The sequence below is a fragment of the Lissotriton vulgaris genome, chromosome 5, assembly GCF_964263255.1.
Source record: "Lissotriton vulgaris chromosome 5, aLisVul1.2, whole genome shotgun sequence".
In the NCBI taxonomy this organism is placed as follows: Eukaryota; Metazoa; Chordata; class Amphibia; order Caudata; family Salamandridae; genus Lissotriton; species Lissotriton vulgaris.
Genome location: NC_141693.1, coordinates 1,811,185,289 through 1,811,201,541, shown reverse-complemented (window position 1 = coordinate 1,811,201,541; position 16,253 = coordinate 1,811,185,289). Strand labels below are relative to the sequence as shown.

General features: G+C 43.9%; 1 protein-coding gene across 8 annotated transcripts in view; it reads right to left on the bottom strand.

Moving 5' to 3' along the window:
• Nucleotides 1-16,253, bottom strand: part of SMARCE1 (SWI/SNF related BAF chromatin remodeling complex subunit E1) — a 186,582-nt gene that overhangs the window by 150,385 nt on the left and 19,944 nt on the right. For 2 of the 8 annotated variants that reach the window (XM_086924214.1, XM_086924215.1), the window contains exons 5-8: nucleotides 15,350-15,412; nucleotides 14,372-14,452; nucleotides 13,866-13,997; nucleotides 12,366-12,537 (exon numbers count right to left, since the gene is read on the bottom strand). In XM_086924214.1, coding sequence (XP_086780340.1) covers nucleotides 12,366-12,537; nucleotides 13,866-13,997; nucleotides 14,372-14,452; nucleotides 15,350-15,412 — 448 coding nt within the window. The remainder of the gene's footprint in view (nucleotides 1-12,365; nucleotides 12,538-13,865; nucleotides 13,998-14,371; nucleotides 14,453-15,349; nucleotides 15,413-16,253) is intronic. The other 6 variants (XM_086924217.1, XM_086924218.1, XM_086924219.1 and 3 more) reach the window with 3 other exon arrangements.

Sequence of the window (16,253 nt, the reverse complement as noted above, 5' to 3'; positions counted from 1 at the left end):
GAAATTACAACTCTCAAAACAAAAAAAATCTATCCTTTAACGATGCTGGATAAATTATGACAAGTGCTTGCTACTGTTCCAACAGATACATGCAGAAAAATATGTAGGACGTTATTCTGGAAGGAAAACTAAATCACAGAAAAGAAAAGAGTACGAACCGTAAATGAGAGAGGTTTGTTTGTTAACATCTGCATTGGGAGAAGGTTTTGTTAAACCTGTTGGTGTTTAATTAATACCGAAGCTACACTATATTTTAAGGAATGACGAATTTTAAAGGCCTGCTTAGAAAATGATAAGTAACAGGGCAAAATAAATCGCAACAATGTGTGCAGAAAGGAAAGAAAATATATATGAATGTTGTCTGGGCACGGCAACAGCACATGGCAACATAACTGCGCCTTAGCTAGCTACTACACAGTGCACTCAGTACTTAAACCAAAACTCCGAAAAGCCCTCTTAAGAAGCATGGAATTCGTGGTCCTAAGTTATTGAGGCACATTTTTGGGGGAGATGTGTTCCCAAAAGACGGCACACTGATTCACTCAAAAAATGGTTTTACTGACAGAGCGGCATTTATCTTTACAGAAAAGGATACAGCATGCATTCCATGTTTCTTTTCAAGCAGAGCATAAACAGTTGTTGCAGCAAGGGGCAGGAAGATTAGGAGACGAAACTGAAAGTACGGCCGGCAGGCTGTGAATAATTAGGGGGTGACAAATGCGCTGGGAGGGCTGCCTTTGATGTGGTAATGCGAGGCAGGCAGGCAGGCAGGCGGCTGGTGGCATTGTGCACGCGCTTTTTAGGGCTTGCGCTTGCGCAATGACCTAAAAAGCACATGCACTGAAAGGAATCGCCAGTGGTGGTTAAACACTGGATAAGCCCCTATAGAGCTTCCAGCTGTGCTCATGCGCACAGCAGGCGAGCCCTAAAAATGACTACAAATACAGAGACATGTTGCCACGCAGTGTAAGGCCTTTTTAAAAGGCTGACTGGTCACCGTTCTGAAGCTAATTGCCATATTTGGGTGTTAAACAGGTACTAATGAGGTGAAACTAATACCCAGTCTTCACAAGTTTAAAAATGACAAAATAACCAATATCAAAAATGTGCCTCATAATTTGCTTTATTCTTGCTGCATAATTTACTTAATTCTGTCACATAATTTTACCCTCCCCTGCTGCATAATGCTAGTGGGCATGTGTATAACATGCTTTATCGGTTTTTAACACACTGAATTGCACTGGATTCACAATTTTTCTGAATTTCCCATTGCTCCTAGATACATTTCAGCACATATCTGCCAAAATCTATGGGTGTAAAAGTGAGAGGGCATGCTAATAATGAGGCAAATCATAATTCTGATGCCTGTACAAAATCCTATTTGCACAGGGATCAGCATCTTTGTATGAATTTGTAATGAGGGTCCCACCGGAGAAAGTGCCACTTTGCTAAAGGTCAAATTAGCCATGCAGGAAGATCTAGGTGCACTAAACAGAGGTAGAAACGTCTTGGCAATATTCTACCATCAGGCATTTTGAAAGAAAAAAATCATTTTATTTTGAAAAACCGGTCTAGAATATTCAGAAGGACTTGGATGAAGCTACCAAGGAAAGCTTCGGTCTACACCAAAACACTTGCTTCGAGAAGTGTGCTTCCTATCACCTGAGAGAGTCACAACACTTAGATGCTGGGAAGCTGGTACCAGACTTAGCTACTGCCCTAAGAAAAACTTTTTCAAGTTTACTACGCTCATTAGAACCAGTGATGAAGCACTACAGAAAACCTGGATTAAGGTACAACTTCCTTAAGTCAAACAAATCCTTGACCACACAACAGGTCTCTGGAATCGGAGGAACATTTGAAAAGTACAGATCAAACATACCTCGATCCATGTCCACAAACAAATGTAAATAATCAGAACCTTTTGTTGTGCCAGTTTCTGTTATGACACCTTCACGTCTCAAAGATATCCAATTGAGCTTCAGTGGAGCAGTGTGGCTCACTGGTTAGAGGAGGCAGACCTGAAAGCAGAGGTCAGCCTGGAACCAGGGTTCAATTCCCGGCTCGGCAGGGTCTTGAGTCCTAAAATGTCCATGGACTCGACAATTCTCGCTCCGGTGCCTACTCAATTCACGGGTTCACACACTGCGACTCTGGGCAATAGCTTGCTTAATCTCCACAACGGCCCCTCGCGGCGGGATGCCTGGCTTTCACCTTGTGGATACCCTGCCGGGGTTATCTCACAGGGGAATACCAGGACGGGTTCCCTAAGCAAGCGCTTAGAAACCGCTCGGTGATTTGCGCTATATAAATTCCTGTACATTTACATTTACATTTACTAGAAGATATCTGCTTCTGGTTACTGCATTTGCCTGTCTGGGTGTGTGGTTATGGCTCCAATTTACCTACATCTGAACTCAAAGCATGTTAACAATGCCTTGCAATTGTCGATTGTCAAGCATGTCGGGGAGGGGGCGTAATGAACAGATGCAAGGAGGCAGAGAGAGTAGTTTATGACAGCAGAGGATGCCCCATGAAATCTGAAAGTTTGGGTAAATGGCGGTCATATCATGGACTAAAGGATGACCCTGGTGACACCAGGAAACAAGACTCCAACACAGTAATATTACCAAAACAAGCATTTGCAATGCAATAGGTCTCGCATTAGGAAAGTTTGAGCTATTGGTATTGTAATTGACAATTTTTTTTATTTATGTGGTTTTGAAAATAGCGAAATTAATAACTTTGTAATTTACAATGCCAATAGTTTTAACTTTCGCAAATGGGACACCTATAGCATTTATAATGCAATATGTGTTGTATTTACGTGACTTAGATGTATTGATATTACAAATAAAAATGGCTTTTATTTTTTTGAATAATTAATACTTAAATAAAAGTTATTGTAATTTATAATGGCAATAACTTTTGTAAATAACTTTTGTGAAGATTATGTTCATTGTATTTCATTGTGACAAAAATCCAAGAACAGAAGCAAAATATTAACATCTTTTTGTGACATTTGTAATAAAGCTTGAAACATTGAGAGAACATATTTGAACTAGTTGTTGTTGAATGGTTGCACAGATTGATGCTGTGGTGGCGCCGAGTGATGTTGTGGTGGCGACGAGTGATGCTGTGGCGTTCAGTGATGCTGTGGTAGCACACAGTGATGTTGTGGTGCCCCTGAGTGATGCTGTGGTGGTGCTGAGTGATGCTGTGGTGATGCGATAGAGTGAGGGCGATAGATAGACAGATATATAAAGTGTATGTATGTTGCATTGAGTAGAGTGTAAGTATGAGGTGTGTAATTATATGGCACTGAGTGGTGTTATGTGGAGTGTATTTACGTTGCATTGAGAAGAGTGTAATTATGTGGCGTGTAATTATGTGGCACTGAGTGGCATTATGGGGAGTGTATGTTGTATTCAGTAGAGTGTAATTTTGTGGCATGTTTTAGGGTTAAAGGTAAATACACTTGCTGTGCACGTCACATCCAAGCATCCCCTGCAACTTTCCGACCTTCCAGCAGTGCTCCAAACTGCCGCAGTCCACGGCCTCGGCTTTTGTGTTGAGATTTACGAACCTTCTCTGGTTATGCAGAGGGAGATGTCTGCACCTCTTTGCCTGCAGCTGGAGATGCCAATTCTCTTTCAGATTGTGATCCCTGCGTGCCCTTTGTCTGCACGTTGAGATGTCTGCACTTGTTCGAGATGGTGAGGTCTGTTAGTCTGTGCCTGCACAAAGATTTACCTGCTCCCTCTGTATGTCAGCATGCAGAACTTTCTTCCACTCTGTGTCTGCGGGTGGAGAAGTATGTACGTCTCTGCTTGCAGAGGGAGATGTCTGACCGCTATGTCTGCCATTGAGATGTCTGGGCTTGTTTAAGATTGTGATGTATGTTCGTCTGTGCCTGCACTAAGATTTATCTCTTTTCTCAATATGCAGAACTGTCTTCCACTCTGTGTCTGCAGGTGGAGACGCCTGCACGTCTTCTTGCAGAGGGAGATGTCTTCCCGCTACGCAACGTCTGCCATTGAGATGTCTGGTCATGTTCGAGACGGTGATGTCTGTTCCAGCATTAAGATTTCTCGGCTCCCTCTGTATGTCAGCATCCAGAACACTTTTACTTCGTGTCTGCTGGCGGAAAGGTTTGCACGTCCGTGCTTGCAGAGGCAGCTGTCTCTCCCCCCTGTCTGCCCATTGAGATGTCTGCTCTTCTTCGCTTGCAGGTGGTGATGTCTGTTAGTCTGTGCCTGCACTAGGATGTCTGTGTTCCCTCTGTATGTCAGCATGCAGAACTGTCTTCCACTCTGTGTCTGTAGGTTGATGTGCCTGCTCTTCTCTTGCAAATAATGTTTGCTCATTGCAGATTAAGCTCTCCCCTGTGCTTCCTTGTCTGCACATGGATTGGTCTACTCTTATCTGCCTGTAAACAAAGATGTCCGCATAGGGAGGAGCTACGCTAGCAACCAAGATGGCCGCTTAGGCTCTCGGCTCCGCCGACCTCCATCCCTCGCCAGATGATCCTGCTATTAATCCTGAATTTACACCCTGCCTCCGGGCGTGTGAACTGCTGTGAGGTACTTTGGAGCGATCCCGGGACTTTTACCAGCTTGGTGGACGGAGTTATGTCGAGTTTCAGTTTGGGGCCTACACCAGCTTGTGAGCCGGGGACTCTAGTACTGGCCCACCCGGGTTCCAGTTGAATAACATCGGCCGTGGGTGAACGACAGGGTCCGGTCCTTGGATGTGGAGAACTTTCTAAGCCCGATTTTGACGGCGGTTGTTGCTCTGGCCTAAACATCGACGGAGGGTTGACGAGGCACGATTGTGGCTGTGGGTGGAGGTTCCTGACCCGGAGACCCTGTTTGCTGTCGCCGGTTTCCCTGAGTCGGGGTCTTCGCTCGCGGTAGTGGAGCGTGGATTGTGGCCTTGGTACGCCCAGAGTCTCCCTCCGTGACAGTACGTCAACTTTACCAGTTCCCCCGGGGAAGTCTGGTGCCCCTGGGGGACACGATTATGGTCGACTCGGAACGAAATGTGGTGGGACGGACTGAGTCAGAACCGTCGATGCGGACCGTACTGGTAGCGATCGGGGCACTACATTCCCATGTGGAGTTCATTGTCCAGAAAATGATAGCGGTCACATACGGACATTGGCATGAGGGACTGGACCCTGATCCGGTGCAATATCCTGATCGGCCTATTCCACCCACGGAGGTCCTTGTAACAGCAGTGGGCCCTGTGCCACAAGGGGTGTCGGAGCTTCATGGCAGTGTGATGGCCGACGATCGTGAACTGGGTGCTCTCTACGGATTGTCAAGCCCACCATTATGGCCTACTGTGTGTGGATTAATCGGTGCTTCATTTCCGGATACTCTTGGAGGGAACTGTCTACGGGATGTAACAGCGTTTTTCCCCTCTCCGACATCTTTATTACGATCGCAGAGACAGCGACATTGGGAGCTCATTGCGGTGAGGGACATCGTCGATGTCGGAGTTCCCAGTGATTTTAAAACGTTGCCTCACCTCGGAGGGAACTTTACTGAACTGTTTTGGCATTTTGACTGTCCTGCGGAGGCGACAGTCCGTCTGGAAGCGGCTTGCACGACTGATCGGAAGGGTCAAGGATGAGACTGATTGTTGGGGCTTGGCACTGTTGACTTGCTGAAGTGGGATCGCTACCATTGTATTTACGGGAGGTCGGTGGTGTTTACTGTTTCCCCTGTTTCATTTTATATCGCTCTAATAATTGTGGGTTTTATCCTGGGGGATTCTTGGTTCTGGCGAGGGGGGGACAGGGGGCCCCTACTGAGGTGTCCTCCTCCACTTTTTCTACTTTTAGTACCTAGTTAGATGGGGCGACAGGCACACTGCTAGTTCGGACAGGCCCAAGCCATATGCAGGGGTGCAGTGTGGGGGGAGGGGTGTTCGTCTAGTTAGTGTTTGTAGTTTTTATGTTTGAAATCCTTTCGAATCCTGATATCGGTGGTCTTATTGAGGCGCAAATTTCTGTTTTGGGTGGATGGGCTCTGATGGAGGTATTATTAGCATAAATCAGCCAACTGTTGCGTCATTCGCTATTGTATTCGGGATGCGGCTGTAGTCTCGTAACCTTTTTACTGCTGCGCCACCCCCCCTCTCTCCTTTTTACTCGGGACTGCTGCTCATTGTTTATCCTGTTTCCAGGGGAGGTGGGATTGGTGGTTGGCATTTGTTTGATTATCCTGCTTACCCGATGTAGGTTGTGAGTAGGCTTTATTGATGGTTCTCCATCCATTATGCCCTGTATATATATTGCTCATCCTTTCATTCCGCGATGTAAGTCACCTGTTATTGTTTTTCTTTGTTTTTTCAATAAAAAGAATTAAAAATTTTTTTTTTAAAAAGATGTCCGCATATGGAGATATGACCGTGTGTCTATGCAGGATTGCGATGGTTGCACCTCCTTTGCTGATTTTGGTGTCTGCATCTGGAGTCCATTCTGTGCATATAAAGGTATCTGTGCCTGCATACGGAAACATCTCTTCTGTTCCCGCAGATGGGGATGTCTGCTTCTCTTCTTTCGCTTATGGTGATTCCTATTCATCTGCAGACCGAGATCACCAAGTTATATGAACCGTTTCTTTTGTTGAACTTTATCATCTGGTTGTACCTGGAGGGGAAGAGAGCATGTGCAGTGCTCTTCTCTGCTGGCAGCCCGGAGACTGTGTCAGAGAGGATAGTTCTCGAGGTGCGCTTTAGTTTCAGTAGCTATCAATCTCCCTAAATCAGCGGTGTTTCTGCCAAACCGGTAGCTCCATTTCCAGTACCCCTTCAGCCCGTACCTAAACGTGCAACTCCCGGGAAAGGAGCTTCAGAGCCAGCACATGCAAAGGCAGACCTGCCCGTGCCCCTCCCCCACACACCCCTTTGAGCTCCAAACAAGACTTCTAGCCGTGGCCTGGGCTGCCTCACCGGCCACTTCCGCACGGCGAGGCGAAGGCGCCGATCTCAAGCACTCTTTACAGCGGGCCATAAACTTGGACATATGTATCCCAGTTTAATCCTCAGCAAAGTTGAACTCAGGGTAAGGCTGGGCGTTTACTACTGTGAAAGAATGCCCAAAAAACGGAGGCTTCAGCTAAGCAAACATTCTCAAACAAGATATCGCCGCATAGATGCCAGTCTCCCTGTGTGTCCAAAAGCGGCACCTAAACAATTGCAAACAAGCACGCAGCAGCCCAGATATCTGTCCGCATTGGAGAGAGAGTGCAGTCTTGGCAGATGAGGAATGCACACTTTTTGTCCGGTGTGGGACTTGGGCAGGAGGAACATGCTGCCAGCGAACACGGAAGACAGCGAAACCGAAAGCAGCCTGGGCTGAGACAGAGGGCGGTGGCTTCCCGCGCATGCGCTCTTTGTTATGGCGAGGGAGCCCTGGCGCCAATGCAAAGTGCGGCAACTGAAGTCCCGGGTCCCAGGAGGGGGCCCAGGTGAAGACCAGCGCTGCGGAGCTCCCATGCCGAGACTGACCCACTGGCTGCCGAGGGAGAGAGGGACACGGAACACGCTGAAAGAGCCCGGTGAGTGTGTGTGGGGGGGATGTTTGCGCGTGTGTGTGTGTGTGCGTCTGTCTGTGTGTGGGTGCGTCTGTGTGTGTGTGTGCGCATGCGTGTGCGAAAGCAGGGGGAGGTGTGGCTGTGTGTGTTGGAGCTTCCCAGGAGACAGGAGATGTGCACACGCGTGCGCGGCCCGATCCGATTCTTGAAGATGCGCGTGGCCATCTCTTTTCTCCTGGGAAGCTGAGCCGGTGACTATGGGTCTCTGGCGAGACAATGTCTTCAAAGGAGAGACTGCCTAACTTAAGGAAAATGTGTTTTGCATTGGCAAATGACTTAGTTTATAAAAATGTGACTCAAAAGCTGCCAACTCACACGGGTGGTGTTGGATATTTTAGGATTCAGAAATGTGAGGGGAATAGAGCCCGGCAGGCAGGCAGGCGCGCAACACCCATTGGACTCACCGGGCTTCAGCCCCCCCCCCCCCCCCCCACCCACCCCCCCAGTCGTGTGTGGCAGCCCGGGATGAGACAGATCCCGGGCACACACAGAGCCGGACCCGAACGTTTCACAGGTCTTTAAAAGACCATTTGAATTAGGTCTTGCAGTTGTTTCACCCCTTCTAAGAGCCCCTGCAGCTCCACTCTGCCTACTGATTAAAGGTTCAGCCCCCCCCCCCCCCGAAATTTTCACTCAGCCCCCCCCCCCCCCCCCGAAGTTTTCCTCTAGTTGCGCCTCTCCCAGCAGGACTAACGCAAGGGTTCTTTAATTTATTTCTGAAATGAGAGCTTGCTGCTTCAGAGGAGGTTGGTTACTGTCTCAGCTGTGGATAGTCGACGTGTACCACAGAGCATGCTGTAGGGAGGAGCATGGAACGGACAATAAGGAGAACGAGGCATCCAATATCTCTAACTTATCACAAAAGTAGACCACTCTTTCACGCGGTCTTTAGGCAGGTCACTTAAAGTTCATAGGTGCACTCATCTAAATTCTTAATGTGCTTACATCTAATAATCATGGCTAGTGACAGGGTTTTCAATATTGTAGAACAGCAGCAGCTCACTAATATTAATGCAAGTAATCTCTGTGACACCACTCTCATTTCGCATTTGTGAGGTCCTGTTTTGATTCAACAGAAAAGATTTTTTGTGGATATTGCATGAAACATACACATTTGTCTTTCAAATGTTTGTAGCAGTCTCTCACATATTACCCACATTCAAAAGAAATCAACAGAAAATGCTATTTGTAGCAATCTGTTAAGACTTAGTGAAGATCACGAGGGTAAGCCTCTGTAGAAGAGCTTGCCCTGCAGGTGGGGCCTGAAGGGCTGGGCCCTGGGCCAGAACCCACTTTGCCAATGCCTAAAAATGGAGATTTTAAGTGCGTTGCCAAAAGAGACACTTCATCATCACCCCCTCCTAGAATGGTACCACGCGTTGCCTGACAATATACCTACTTGCTCAGCGGGCCCCTTGTGTTTGTGTCATTTCACAGACAATATACCCACTTGCTTAGCATGCCCCTGGTGTCTGTAAAGTAAATGCACACTTTTTTGGGGGAGGGGTTTATATATCGCAAACTAGACTCAAGACATCGGGTATCAGGGCGCGTTACATAAGCACCAGTTTTCTTACAGATCGACACAATCATTTTTGTTAGGCATTGGGATGCTAAGTGTTTTGCCCAGAACCACAGGATGTTGAGCGTTGTTGCAGAGAATCAAACCCGGTTCCCCAGCTTAGAGGTCGACTGCTCTAGCCGTAAGCCTAGTTGTATACAATGTTCCGACTTCCAGTGTTTTCAATTTTGTTTGGTAAATTTTTAAGTGTGTGTATCTTCTAAAAACGAATGTAAAGATCTACAGCTTACTTAATGTTTTAAAGTGAAGATAAAATAGCAATTATATGAGCCTTTACCCGTTCCCTTAAATTAATCTGTTTGTGGGATTGGGGTTTTGAAGGTAAAAACAAAAAGACTCCCAATGAAGTTTTAAAATAGTGCCCTTTTAGGGTATTAATAGGATGCTGATGGAAATTGTCCAGGCTGCGTGTAATGCTGATGACTTTCACTTACTTTACTGATGCAGCTTGTGCTAACTGCTAACCATGGCCAGGCTTATTCCTACTCGCCCGTAGTATCAATGTCACCACATGTATAGTAGTCATCTAGTACAGACCTCCAGCTATGTTGTGGCATTTTAGCTGGCTTCACTCTCGTTTTAAACACAAGAAACAGAACTAATTATTGTGAAAGGCGTGGACATATTTTTAGAAATTTCCAAAGCGAGTTGTTCTGCCTGGAAAACGACTTTGCCGCCCAAATACAGAATTATTCATCTACCCAGTGTTGGATCTATGGACTCATCGTTTTGATCAATATATTCATGCCGTAGGCCTAAAAAAGATCAAAAGAAAGTACTCACAACAAAAAATTTGCAAACTAAAATTAATGAGAAACATTAATAGATTTGATTTTCTTTGAGGTAATATTTCTACATGTCTGTATCCGATTCCACAGTGCTGATAACAGCTGAATGTTTCATCCTGGTCACATACAGTATTTTAAACATCACTCAAATGGCTGCTTAATTGTTGAACGCTTACATTTATAGACATGGGCCGCAAACGTAAGGACATTGTTGATTACGTACAGGAGTATGCAGAAATTGAAGCCGTGGCCCTTAAAGAGATGAAAATGTTCACCAGCAAGTCATGTCGAACAACTGTTGACAATGAAAACAATAATAATAAAGCTCACCTGAGGAGTAAAACCTATGAGAGACGTTCTTCTCCAGTCGTAAAGAATGTAAAGTATAGAGCAAATGACCATGGAACAGTGTACAACTCGTGCACGCCAAATTATTGAGGAGGCTGCAGATATCCCGCACAAGGTTGTGAAAGCTGTGTGTGAAGGTGGTGCTCCACTTCACCAGACTGATGGTCTAATTGGAGAGCTGATTATGCAGCTGTGCCCTGCAATGTGCAAATCCAGCCAAATGAATGGGAAATATCTTCCTTAAGTGTTTGAAGCACAGCTTGGAAACATACATCAGGCTGCAGCACTTGTCTCCATCTCTTTAACAATTTACGAAACCACAGAGGTGCATGGTGACCCAGCCACTGTAAGATTGGTCACATATTACAGTGATGATGAAGAAAAGGGTCGCCGGACAGCCTTAGTTGACATCACTGTATACGAGTAATTCTGCTAAAATTGCCTAAATTGTAAACAAGGTGCTTCAGAAGTTGGGTAAGTCGTGGCATGAACATGTTGCTATATTTTCTGATTCTGCATCTTACATGACAAATGCAGTAAATGATTTGCACGCTGTTCAGAGGGTTAATTTAATTCATGTAAAAGATCCATTTCATCTTATACATGCTGTTGTTCCCTATGCTCTGTCTCTGCCTGAGAACTGGGACATGTATGATTTTGTAATAAAAGCTGGGGCAGTAGTGAAGTATGCATGAAACTTAACGCGTTTATTCTCAAGGACAAGTAGGCGGGAGAATGACATATCCAAGACCGGTTGTTGTGATACGATGGTTCAGTTGGTATGAGGGAGCAGTAAGATTTTTGGAAATATGGCACTACTTCCTTGCTTTTGTAAACAATGAAGAAGCCACTGGATCCAAATTGGATCACATACGAAAACTACTTGGCCCCAATAGTGCAAACCACCAATCTTTCTATGTGAAGTTGTATTTAATTGTTAAAACTCTTACTGGTATCGACAACTTTCAGAAGATACTGAAGTCAAAAGAATCACATGTCACCACATATATTCAGCCATAGATGTTGACATGGCTTTGACATTGGAGCAAGACTATACGCAAGACCCAATGATCACCACTTTATTGTAAATGTTACCACACAAAAAAGCTAATTTCCTTATAAACAAGCTGATTACTTTGAAAGATGCACTGAAAAACAAGTGGGATGCTAGGAACATAACCGGGCAAATGAGATACAGCAATTGCTGGAAACGGGTCTCAATCCTGGATCCATTCAAGAAAGTGCAGTTTAGTCAGAATTTTAATGATTACAAAGATTTATTCATGTTGGTCGGCGCTTCTGATGGCATAATGAATGTTGTCGAAGAATTCAACAAATATTTGATGCACAATATTCCACAAAAAGATCAGTGCAAGGACATATTGGCATTCTCAGAGGCAACATTAGCCAACACTCTATAATTTTTTTGTTGAATTTTTCGGCCATTCCAGTTTCAGCGAATATTGAACGGGTTTTCAGTGGTCTCCATTTCATTAACAAACCAAGAGCCTCAATGACCTCAAATTGAAATGTACATGTGCTTGTATTACAATGGCATAGTTTTCAGATGACTATTGTGTTTACTTAATTTGGCGTATATTAACATATAGCTAAACCTATAACCGTGTGCACTGTCTATTTAAATAAATGTGGAAAAATACTAGCTGCAACGTCTTTACTTTCAACAAAAATAAATGCAAATGTATACAAAAATAATGACGAAAATAAATATGAATACTGACGGAAATGTTTAAAAAAAATAACATAATACTGGGAGTCCTAACTAATCTGCTTCAGCCACTGATGCAGAAAACATGTCTATGGTTCCAATAAAGTGAAAAATGGGCATTATATAAAACAAGATGAGTATGCCACACTGAAATGGATGTGCACTAAAACCCTGTGTTGTGAACATGTGTTCCTGCCCTACCCCTACTGTAATAATAAACTTGTTTCCAGCTCTACCTCATTGCCAAACCTCAAGATGACGGCTAATTTAGAACCCTTCACAATACGAATATGTGAAATACACATTTTACTGACCATCTGGGTCTTCTGCGGGTTGAATGCTCATGTACGGCTCGCCCTTCTCCATGCGAGACTGCCTCTGTCTACTTTCTTCCTCCAGTGCAGCCTCAGCTCTGCTTTTTGCATTGATATAGGCGAGATAAGCAGGAGAATTATGGTAGGTCTTCATTGATTCATTGTACTCAATCTGAAAGTGTAAACAGAAGAAAATAGCGTTAAATCCGTGCTATCAAGGCCGTACATGTTGCAGCCCCAAAAAACTGACTGGAACAGTCCCAGATTTTCTGCAATGAATACACCAATGATTTTTAATTTTTTCCATCATTTCATTTCAACACAGACCACCAATACCTCCAAGGGTAACATAACAACAACTATAAAACATAGAATGTTCATTACAACCAAACATTTAAAACCTGAAGCCTTGCACATCTTACAGCACTGCAAACATTTAGGGGCATTTCGATTTATATGGGTGCCCGAAATCTCAACACTAGGATGAGAAATCACAGTTTCCTGCTAGGTGGTGTGAGGTTTTAATTGGTCAGAAGAAAGCTTAAGATGTCAGACTAACAGAGCATATCAGACTACGGACCTCAGAGAATATCAAGACTTTAAATTTCAGGATTGGATTTGGAAAAGGTGAGAGCACATCACTCAATAATAAACAATAACCAATTTGAAATACGTTAGCGGGTGAAGAGCAGTCCCTGTCAAACCATACATATAGATGGAATAATGTGGTCATATCAAATAATGAAAAGTTAGATACACCCGGTTTTTATTGTGTAATCAGGACAACCTTCACACTTCAAAGAGTAATCTCAAAGAAAAAGAAAAATCACCAGGAAAATAAATAATAATTACCTCACAATCAGTGTTTTAGAATCTTCTCGACTGTATCTACATTTGCTAGCTAGTAGCTCACTGCAATCCACTCCATTTTTACATCACTCTTTAACTGATACATATTCTTTTCTCTGTATGACGGATTAATTTAGGTCCTGCATACAGAACTGCCTTAAGATGCTTAGTGCTGGAGCACCAATTACATAGCGATTTGGAAATTAAAGAGTGTATTGCTGTTGTGCGAGACAGCTTCAGCCCGAGAAATAAATTACTTGGCTGTGACTCAGTCTCACCAATTTTAAGGCTCAAGTTTGAAATATGCTTTTAAAGTGATAAAATAACATTTGCTTAGGTTTAGGGGCTTGTGTTGATGCTGAAGACTGTATATTTAACCCCACTACCTACAGGGTGTCATTTGTTTTTTAGCTGGTCATATAATCTCTTGAACTCGAAGGCTGCCTTGGGTGAATGGACAAATGGGACCCGATTTAATTTTTAGATTGCAAGATCTGCTTAGATAACTTTCTTGTCTAAATCTGTAGGGGCGAGGTTTGCACTATATAAAAGGTAAAAAATTAAATGGGATATGCCGAATAAATGTCGGCATTGGGCTACGATAAGGAGATGGCAGATTATCTTCGTAACTAGTGAAAGGTCTCTCCGTACCTTTTCAGCTTCATATTCATTCAAGTACTCTTGCTTTTCCTCATCGGTAAGGTCTCGCCACATCCCGCCAATGATCTTTCCAATCTCCCACAGCTTCAGGTCAGGGTTGGATGCCTTCACCTGGTCCCAGACCTGGACAGAGACAGAAGGAGCTTTACCATCATCTTAAAATGCACTTGTCTAAAGCATGCTCCTGTTGGGTCTGTCAGAAAATACCGCACACAAACTGGTAGGTACAAGGCGGCACATATAGCTGCATTACTTTTAGGAGCAGTCAGGGGAGCTGTGCTCTGTCCTCTCTCTGTACGGGACTGGTCAAGGGGAGGGAGCCGAAAGTCTAATGGGCCCCAATTGTACAGAGGATCCTTGTCCTCTGCTTGGCTAGTGTGTGGGTTACGGTCTCTAGCAGTACCTAGAAGCTGTTTAGTCAGTGTTTGGCAGCATACAAATTCCTACCCGGGCAACATGGATTAGTTTATACACTTGGTCCATCACTTTACACCTACCTTTCTGCTGTACCTCATGTAGGGCATCAACGGCTTATCTGGCGGCTTAGGTGGTTTTGGGATTGTTATGCCAGAGGACGCCTGAAAGAGACCAGTAGGACATGTCATCAACAAAGGCTTTTTGAACCTGAAAGTCATCTAACAGCTAAAGAGTGTAGCTGTATTCCCACAGACATGTGCAACTCTCAGTTGACAGCAACTTTATACATTTTCCGGTTGCTTGGATGCAGCTCCGCTGTAGTACATACTAGAAAGCGATAATACTGGGTGTATGGAATCTTAATGTATTTTGAAGCAAGGGAAGTTACTAAGCACAAGCATTTTAATTACACTTACAAAATACAGATGGGAAGACGCTGGATACTGTATGGAATGAATGGACACAAAAAAAACAAGACTGGTGATACAGGCATAGAGATTTTCTTCATCTATGCAAAAAGCTTAAGAGTTATTTTAGCAGCATGCATGCAGCAGCTTTTAAATAGTTACTGAAATCCAAGGGCAAGAATTTGAAAGCCCAGTAAACGGCCACAGAATACATCGGTCAACCATACCGACAGATCCACAAAATTGTTCAAGATATAAAAATCAGATGGGTCTATATTTAAAACTACAAATATAAAGCTGGCTTATAGTGCTTTAATTTAATTTTTAATTAGATATTCTAGAAAAACCCAATTCAACTGAACTCATTTTATCCCCCTCCGAAGGGTTAAAAGTGGACAAGAAATCCTCTTTGTCTCCCTTGGAGAAGTTAATTGCTGAGTTGGCCCTCTGGGGATTCAAACCTGGGAGCTACAACTGGTGCACACAAAAAGAGCTCTTGCTGCCCAAGAGCACAAGCTTGAAAACACAATGAATGTGTCTGATGAGGTTAAATAAGCAGCATTTTTTCTATCAAACAGCCTACATGTTATGCGGCTTTAGAGACGAAGGAACGGTAACACAACAAATGATGTTTCCACAAAAAGGACCTACCAATGATAGTGGCTTCGTTTCTGTCCTATTCTCTACCAAGTTCCAGTTAGTACTGTCTTTAGACTAGAAAAAAAGAAAGGGTTTTGCTTGGCCACATCAAGCGATCTAGAAAAATCTCCCACCCCTCCCCCCCATGGGAACAATTCATTAAGACATGCTACTTACAAACCACCCGGCGAATTGTTTATCTGGTAGGTCAACAGAAATTCTATAAACAGACGCTTCATAGAACTACTACAAAAATTCTAGAGGCCTACTTTGAAACTGTGTTTCTTCTAAAGCACGCATGGGCACTTCACAGCTTCACTGGACAAAAACTGCATTGTTATATTGACTTAAGACCCCATTTAAATAGAGAATAGGTATCTGAACCAATGATACACAGTTTTTGCCCAGAGAGCTGTTTTACACAACGTACTGTTATTACTCTTAGGGTGGACACACTTCTAAATGAAGTGAATTTCCAACTATTTCAGTACACACTGATATTACATCTCCAACATACACACTTACAACACATGTTATTTCAGATGACATCTTTGATGCGACGGTAGTGCAGACAAGTCCTCAACTCCAAAGACATCTGTTGTCAACCTCAGTATTGAGATCACGCAAATCGCAAGATATAGAACTGTAGGTGACAGACTGAAAAGCATACCAACCAAATGGTTCCTCTTTTTCCTTACCTGCAATCCAGGCTAGGACAAATGAAAAGTATTAAACCAGTTGCTTTTATTGATTGCTCAATATTAGATTTGTAGTATCTTCAATGTGGGCAATAACAAAATAATGGGAAGGGTGACAGGGAGCATCAGAACCTGCATGTGACTTGTAATGTAGTTCCCAGTTTAGGATTTAATACAGGGGGATAGTTTCAGAGCTGGCTCAACTCCGAAAAACATTT